The 8,778-nt window shown below is 46.1% G+C and overlaps 1 protein-coding gene across 1 annotated transcript in view; it reads right to left on the bottom strand.

Annotated features, from left to right (window-relative positions):
• Positions 1–3,598: 3,598 nt before the first annotated feature.
• LOC133124398 (fibronectin type-III domain-containing protein 3A-like) overlaps positions 3,599–8,778 on the bottom strand; it is a 28,979-nt gene continuing 23,799 nt past the window's right edge. The window contains exons 18-26 of the mRNA XM_061235569.1: positions 8,609–8,714; positions 7,984–8,159; positions 7,515–7,628; positions 6,651–6,800; positions 6,028–6,302; positions 5,265–5,477; positions 4,564–4,730; positions 4,361–4,482; positions 3,599–4,246 (exon numbers count right to left, since the gene is read on the bottom strand). Of these exons, the coding sequence (XP_061091553.1) occupies positions 3,929–4,246; positions 4,361–4,482; positions 4,564–4,730; positions 5,265–5,477; positions 6,028–6,302; positions 6,651–6,800; positions 7,515–7,628; positions 7,984–8,159; positions 8,609–8,714 (1,641 nt within the window). The 3' untranslated portion in view covers positions 3,599–3,928. The remainder of the gene's footprint in view (positions 4,247–4,360; positions 4,483–4,563; positions 4,731–5,264; positions 5,478–6,027; positions 6,303–6,650; positions 6,801–7,514; positions 7,629–7,983; positions 8,160–8,608; positions 8,715–8,778) is intronic.

The following is an 8,778-nucleotide window of genomic DNA, read 5'->3' as shown; positions in this document are numbered from 1 at the left end:
GGGGGGGAAACGCATTGATTGGTCCTTTTGGGGGTCGGTGGTTGTTGCATCCTTGCATTTTAATTCCACAGGGAACACAGAAAAAAAAAAAGATTCTTCTAGAAATGTTTGGAAAATATTAAGCAGCAGCAGCTCTGGTTCCCTGTGTTTAGAACATACTGACAGATGCAATATGTGAAGGCAGCTTCCATATTAAACTAGCTCAGGCAGCACAGAGCCAAGTGCGGACAGTTCATATTAGAGATAGGGAACTCAATCCTCATATCATGATGAATGTCCAATACTCCTGATATAACACGGCTTCGAGTTCCCTATAAATCTTTATGAACCAGATGCGCAGATATCCTTAGACACAGAAAAGTACGATAAAAGTATGATTAATATTTTCAATATTAAAGAAAACTTTAATAGACTATGTGTCCTTCCTCAAGCTAAGGTTATTTGGTCACTAAGCCATGAGTTCAATTTCTGAACCTTATTTCACCCGTCACCATTTTGTAGTTAATACCTACTTAACTCACAGCGCACCTGTAAATACCATTAACATCCTGACATGGACCGTAGAAGGCTTGCGGAGATGTCAAAATGTTTGCTTTTTACTACAGCGGACTGCATACAATGTCGAGATGCTAGTTTTACATTAGTGGAAGGGGCAAAGACTTTACATAACATTACGTATGAAGATTCTATTCCGCTGAGCTATTTAATGAATATCAGCATGCCTGGATGACCACTCCAGCACTATTTCTATCAGGTTTATAAGAATGTGCACAGTACAGTGTCAGTATAACACCTCTCAGCTACACAATCCTCATTACTGGATCAAAATGGATGCCAGGCTCTACCGCGCTGATCACATGATCAGTTCCACAAACATGTTACGTGGCAACGGAGTCCGAAGCAGCCATAGGGCCAAAGTGTCAGGAGCAGTAGAGCCGTCTGACAGGAGGCGAATAGCGTTCCTGGGATTTCAACATTGCCCTTCTAATAGAAGAGGCTGTCTTTAAAGTGGTTGGACACAGACTTGAAGCCCATGTGAATGCGCAGCCAAGGAGCAGGCCACTGTTAAAGCTGCAATGTTATGGTTTTATTTTCTATAAAATATATGTTTTGCTCAACATTTGTAATTTGATATAAAAAAACTAGCAACAGAAAAACATCTTTGGAATGTGTCCTTTTTCCACATGTGCTCAGATCGTCGACTATGGGTTAATCTCCGAAGTTCTATGCAACAAAAATGGATGCAGGCACAAATCAGGTCCAAGCAGTGTGCTATACAGTACTGTGCTCAGAGGGGGAAAGTCCAGGGGTCTGAAAGCAAAAGTCATGCCCTCTTTACTCCTCCACCCATGAACTCTGATTTCACAAATTAGTCCTACCTCCTGGCAGACAAATTATGCTAATTAGCAAATCCAGGTGACTGGAACAAAGACTTTTCCTTTCTGAACTTGTAACTGCTCGGTCCAGCACACTGGAAAAAGTGAATATAAACACAACCCTGAACCTGAGTGGAATAATGGGTGCTGGGGGGGGGTCAACAAAACTATAAGGAAATGTTCCTCCCGTTTCATCAAGGTTATCAGACTTTGACAACAGTCAAGCTCCCGTAGAAAGCAAATTCAACAGGGGTATGCAGAAGACACTGAGCATGGTACAAAAATATGTTTCAAAAAGGGGAGAGGTGGGGGGAAATAGCTCAATTACAGTACCCCACTATGTCTAGTCAGCAGTGTAGAGTGCTGCACCGAGCAGGAGATCAGGGATGACTAATGGAAGACTGATAAAAATGAATGAAAAGTAACACAAAATCCATCAGGACAAATTAGTAACAGTCTCGCTCTCTCTTTTTGGCAATGCTCCAAGTACTGAACAGAATTCTCTGGAAAACAGTATTTCAATAAGCTTGGCCCGTCAGGGTAATGTACAAGGGGCTTACTCGATACTTGGCACGTGGCAGAGAAACTGTTTATTCCCGGATTAATGGAGCAGTTGCCGTTACAAAGAGGGAATTACCTGTTTGCGCATATTAAATTCATGGTACTTTTTTACTTTTCTGAAATGCCAGACACAGAATGGGTCAAGCTGTTTAAAAATCCAACTTAAAGCATAAAAAGTCAACGAAAGCAATGACTGACACTCGTCTCAGAAATGATCGGGTACAGGCAGACTTTGCTACTCTCTCTTCTGCTTCTATAGGCTGAACATCTGAGGCTGTCCTTTTAGAAATGTCAGTATAATCAACTCTTAGGTACAAAGCAGCTTCAGAACAGTATTCTCCACAGATATGGACAGCTAGTTTACACTAGGAAATGAAACTTCTTTCATCCTGGTTTTCCTGCTTGCTAGCACACTTACTCACAGCCCCCCAAACATCACACACAGATATCTCACAGTGATGTGCCAAAACAGGCCTGTAGGTTCTCGCAGCCCTATGGAGTGTATGGCAGTTCCCACTGCCATGCGCTCATTACCATAGAGTCGAGGAACACGTACTGTCCCCCCCTTTCAGTCTGTTCCTTCGAAGAAGGGATATTGTAGAAGGGTTTTTGCATTTCTGTTTAACACAAAGAAGTCCCAATAAACTGTCAGCTTACTGCAAACTGAGCCAACCAATCTTAAAGGTCACCACTGCATGAAGCCGAAAGTGATTTAGCTACACAACGACGGAGGAACACGGCACTACTACAGTACAGGTCATGTGTTGGACAGCAGCTTGGGCCGATAAACATGACACACTGCACCTCAGGGCACACAACCTCTGAAGAACGCTTCTAGTCTGTCTGCCTGGATGTACAAAATGGTACAATTCCTTTATCATGACTTCAAACAAATGCAGAAAAGGATTAAAGTGCTCAGTTTGAGCCAAATAGAGAGACATTTATAACAAATGCATATTTCATATTTTTTTAAAGTAGTGTCTATCTATATATACATAAACGTAGTATGTATGTATATATACATATACTGGCAATAGCAGAGCAAAGAATCTCCAAACTTCTGTAAGATAAAAGTGAGATTCACTGCGTCTCTTAGAAGGCTTACTAATGATGTTAACGGGTGTTTAAAAACTAATTGAAATGCTTAAAAAAAAAAACAAAAAAAAAAATAATTACGACACCCAACCCCAACCCCTCTTGGAGGAGTATTCTTTCTTTCTTCAAGAGCATGTAAATCCGCTTCATAAAAAAACTTTGGCACCTTCTCCCTTTTAAATGTTCTAGTTATAACCATTAGGCAAAACATTATTATTTTAAACAGATGAGAAACCGTCTGAAAATATTCAGATACAAGGCTCTCAATGGGATACCACCTCCCTGTTCTACACGTCCATGTGGGCAGGGGTTTCCATGGAGACTGATGACTGACAGTAGGCAAAGGTGCCGTTTCACTGGATGTAAAGAGCTGAGAGGTCTCCCAGGAGAATCCCTTAATTCCAAAACCCTCAGTCACCATGGCGATACCAATGAATTTCCATATTATGCCCAGTTCCCACCTTTCCCTGGTAGTGTACTATTACATCTGCAGTAAAGGAGAGTGGCCCGTCTCTCTGTTCCCTCCCTCCCTCCCACCCCACCAACCTCCCAGGACACTACCCAGCATGTCAAATCTCCCCATACTTCCAAACCCACGCTCAACCCCTATAGTCACAGTTTTCACAGTCATAATTGGTCATGGAAGAGAGGAAAATTAGAAAATAAGGAAAAGTACCTTTTGCTATAACAAATATAACAATTCCCCTCTGAAGCTAATAATAATAATAATAATAATAATAATAATAATAATAGTAATATTCCAGAAAATAAGAAACTGAAAGCATTTTCACTGGGATATAGCAGGCCCTTGAGTGTGAACAGGTGGGGTCATGTGCTTCGGGGGAGCTGCTTTAATGTCCCGCCCTACGTGCCCCTCCCATAGGCGGGGCTAGGACCTACTTGATGACAAAGTACTGGATAAGCACAGCAAAGAGGATGGCCACTGTGGCGAAGCCCAGGAGCAGCAGCAGGGCGAACTGTTCGTCAGTCAGGGCCCCGCCCTTCCTGGGGTGGGCTCCGTGCCCGGCCGTGGCCCCGGGCTCCCCCCGCGTGTCCTCTGGGGGGGCCGGGGCGGGGAGGGTGGCGCTGGGGCTGTGCTGCCCCCACAGCTCGCCCCCGTCCTGGCACTGCCTCCCGGCGGACACCCGCACACGCCAGTCGCTGCCCTGCGCCACGGACTGCCACACGTAGGAAGCGCTGGAGCCCTTATACAGCTGAGACAGAGAAAGACAGGATGTTAGACTATGAATTGGCAACAAAGAACTACATTACCCACATATCCAGTGCCCTGATTCCACTTTGAACACACGGCAACTTTGAACACGCACCTGCTCCACCTCCCGCCCCCGCAACAGCTGCAAGCTGTACATGATGGGGTCTCCTCTCATTGGTTGCAAGGCCTCCCATGTGACCTCGTAGCGGTTCCAGTCCAGGAGCTCGACCCGTGGGGCTGTGGAGAGAGGGCACAGGTGAGCGCGATGACTGTGTGGAGGGCTGGCACTCAGAGCCTCGGTCAGGGGAGGACGCTCACCTCTGAGCTGGGGCGGGGGGGAGCGCGTAGTGCTGAAGCTGTAGACGGGAGACAGGGGCCCCACGCCCGACTCGTTGTGGGCCTGGATGCTGAAGTGGTACAGCGTGGCCTCGCTCAGACGCTGCACCTTGAAGGTGTGGCAGGGGCCGCTGTAGATGCACACCAACCTGGGAGAAGCGCAGAAACGCAGAACAAAACAAATAAAGACAAACCCAAACACAGCAGCACAGACGTACACGAAAACACACAAATGCAAACAAACACACCAAAACAAACCCGAGGTCAAACGTTCAACTCAGACACCAATCTGGTTAAAGGCTGCTTTAAATGGCTAACCTGAGCTTGACCCAGAGAAGTAGGAGGAGAAGACAAAACTGTAACAGTCATAAACCGCTCCCCAGCCTGATTCTAAGCTACAACCACATATGAGGAGGAAAACGGAGAGCTTTGGAATTACTTTAGGATTACCGCTGTTCCAGGTTTCAGAGTTCCAGAGTTTTCTATCTTAAATAACTGACTGGATAAGACAACACTAATGTACAGTAATACTCTTTATATCTTTATTTAATATTTGATCTTTGATTATCTGACTAATTATGTAATTATTTCTGATCTGATATATTAGCCATACTCGGAACAAACCTATATGTTGCAAACAAAATCACACTGCCCACAGTACCATACGTACGGCCCCCCCTTACCGTTCTGCACTGGCCTGCATGTGGAGACAGTACTGTGTGGCCCCGCTTAGCTGGGGCCGGCTGGGGCCCTCCCCCCACTTCAGCTTCAGGCTCTGGGGCCCCGGGACCACACACTCCAGCGCCGGGGGGTCGGGGGGCAGAGGCCGGGTTCTGGCCCTCAGGGCCGTGCTGAAGGGCCCCGCTCCGACGCTGTTGACTGCCTGTACCCGAACCCTGCGTGAGAGGGATGACAGGCAGGTCAACCAATCAGAGCCAAGGCCAAAGTAAATACGATTCCACTCAAACTGGGTATTACAATACATTATACTTAGAAACTTGATATATATGCAAAATGCAAAACAAATGTTTAAGTCTGCAAAAGAATAACCAGTGCAAACAGTCAGAGATAACCAGATATCGACACTAAACATGAGCAGGTATTCCTCAATATAATGACATACCTCTCACTGCAACTGACATGCAATGAAAGCCCAGTCAATTTCCATCACTGTGCCTGTCCTTTGTGGAATAATCAATGCTCTTCTTCAGCATGTATAATCAGCCTACAGTACATTGCGCCAGGGGGATTGGCCCCTGCTTAGTGTAATCAATGTCTAATCAAAGTTGCTTTGCTTAAAGTGTCCGCTAAATAACTGAGATGATGATGTAGTAAAGCTCATACTGGTCCTTCCTGATATCTGACTGTGAGACCAGAGGTAGTAATGTCTAAGTTTCTCCTATGAAGCAGTCTTGCCATGCGCTTGGCATCTTGCATTTCTGATACCTGTATGTGGTGTCTGGCTGCAGGTTCTCCAGGACAAAATAGTTGATCCTCCCCACAGATAGGGGGGGCTGCTCCCCAAAGTCTATATTGTAGCCACTGATTTCTGCGCCATGGCAGCAGGGCTCCTCCCACCGCAATGCCAGACATGAGGACATAGGGCCGGGCAGGGTGTCCTCCGCGACCTCCTCCACCAATCGCACTGCAGCAGGCACTGAGGGTGAGGTCGTCACCATGGCGATGTCCCCAAACGGCCCCGCCCCGGCGACATTCACTGCCTGTGTGCAAAAACAAGAGGTTTGTAAGCGCATTATAACTACTTAAATACCAATATAAACCTTTTTTGAGCTACGGAAACATTTACAAATGTCATGCTAAATGAATAAATAAAAATACCCTATAACATAACCCAGAGGTTAGCTGGAGCAACAGTGAAGTAACAACATTTAGGAATGGGGCTTATAACAGGTTAAGGATTCAATATCATTCCATCCATAAGAAAGACACTCAAGCTGAATTGCTTCAGCAAATCATTCCGGGAACAGAAAAATGTATAGTTTAAAATTTTGGAAAATGTTTGAATGTTAATGTGTGTATCTCAAAGGAGTGAAGTCTGCTTACGCTACCTGAACCCTGCAGTAGTAGGTTGTGGCTGGTACCAACCCCCGCACTTCATGACTAAGGGAGGGGCCGCAGTGTGTCAGCGTCATGGAGCCTTCTGCAGCTCCCCACTCCAGTCTGAACTCACTCACTTCTGCCCCGTTGCATGCTGGGACCTGAGAAAACAACAGTGTGGTGAGTTTAAGACAGGGGAGTGCCACCCACAAAATAGCCTTCAGCCTTCAGGGTTAAGAACCAGATATAATTTAGGCCAGTGATGAAAGTAATCTTACGTTATGTTTTCTCTCAACAGATAAAGGACAACAAAAGAGAAAGGTATTCAGGAAAATAAATGTAAAAAGTGAAAGATTAATCTCTCACTTCAAGGTTGTTGACTTAATTTATGAGCATTTAAAGAACTACTTCAAAATATAATACAATATGTGAAGACTGGGCTTAATGGACCAGTAAGGGTGTAATGGTAGCCTACCGTTACCTACCTCTATTTTCACTTCACGATTAATTACATTTTTGGTGCGGCAGAAAAAATGTGAAATATAAAACTGCTTTTCATTTATTATGAAAATATAAACAGCAGCTAACTGGCCATAGCTTCTTGCTGAAGTCATCAGGGTGAACTTGGGACTTTTTAATTTAATTTCCTTGCTGAATTTGAATATAACCACTTAGGCATTAAAGACTAACAGAAATGAAAGTTTGACATACAACAACTGTTGTTCAAGTTGTTCAAAATATCTCAAACATTGATAAAAGTACACAGGCACATCACAGGCAAAGACAAACTTTGCCATAGACACTGGCTTCCCCTTTCCATATAGGGCTTCTGGAACTCTCCACCAGGGGGCAGCACAATTCCAAACACCACTCACCTCCCAGCTGGCCAGCACAGAGTTGGCTGTCTTCACCACAAGCTCAGGGGGCCCACACTGCTCCGGTGGACCAGGCGCTGTGGGGGTTTCACACACCTCTGACAAGGGTCCCCACTGTAACACACAGCAAGCACATTTAGCTTGCAGACTCCCATATATTTATCAACACTGTCCTACTTAATGAGCGGCCTATGGCTCAGTACAGAGCAGGGTTGCATAGAGGCGTAGAGGAGTTTTAATGGGTTTTAACTGAGTTTCAGTTCTCATTTTCCCAATGACCATTTCCGAGTACCTACAAGTTACAGAATTAATAGTAGGTGCATACAGCGGTTTAGAACGACGGCTGAAAGAAACGCACAGCGCAGTCCCTCCAGGATCCAGCTGTGGCCCACTGACTGACACACAGCCCTGTACAAAGCTGCCCAATAAGAGCCTAGCGCTGCTGTGTAGGGAGGGGCCGCCCACTCACCCCCGCCTGATTGGCCGCCTTCACCCAGAAGCAGTACGTGTGCCCCGGCAGCAGGCTGCTGGCGGTGCAGTGTGTGTCTGCGCCCTGGTACAGCGGGCAGTGAGGGCCCTCTGCCGACTCTCCCATCTCCACCGAGTACTGCGAGACGGGGGCACCGCCATCTTGAGCTGGGGGCTCTGTGGGGAGAGGGGGCAAGTCGTACCATTATTAACACTTAACAGAACAGATCGGCTGCCAATCAGACCTGGGTCAAATACATATTTGGTTACAATTTAAATACTTTTCTGTGCTTTACTGAGCTTGTCTGGTGTATGGGGACCTATTAAGTACTCTCAAAGTGCAAACCTTGCCTTCTGGCACTCCTGGCAGGCTCAGTTGAATAGATGAGCCTGCCGTCAAGATGAATAGAGCATAGAAAAGTATTTGAATCCAAAACATGACTGTACGTGCATAGATAAGAGTGTGCGCAGATAAATTTGCACATGCTTGTCAATAAGTGTGTGTGTTTGTGTGTATAAATGCGTGTCTGTGCGCACACATGGGTCTGTGTGTGTGTGTCCACATGTATAAGTGTGTGTATGTGCGCGCATGCATGTCTAAGTGCATGTGTGTCAGTGCGTCTCACCCCACGTGAGTGGTATCTCCCAGGGCTTGGCTCTCCCCGCCGGTCGCAGCCCTTGGCACGGTCCGGGCGGGACAGGAGCCGTCTGTGCAGACAGGCAGTCCGAGACCTGCGGAGGAAACAGACACAGACATTCTCCCTCAGCCTCTCACTCACGGCGGATATGCACATTG

The sequence above is a fragment of the Conger conger genome, chromosome 3 (assembly GCF_963514075.1).
Source record: "Conger conger chromosome 3, fConCon1.1, whole genome shotgun sequence".
NCBI classification, from domain to species: Eukaryota; Metazoa; Chordata; class Actinopteri; order Anguilliformes; family Congridae; genus Conger; species Conger conger.
The sequence above is the reverse complement of the archived record's forward strand: the minus strand, read 5'-3'. Positions and strand labels throughout refer to the sequence as shown.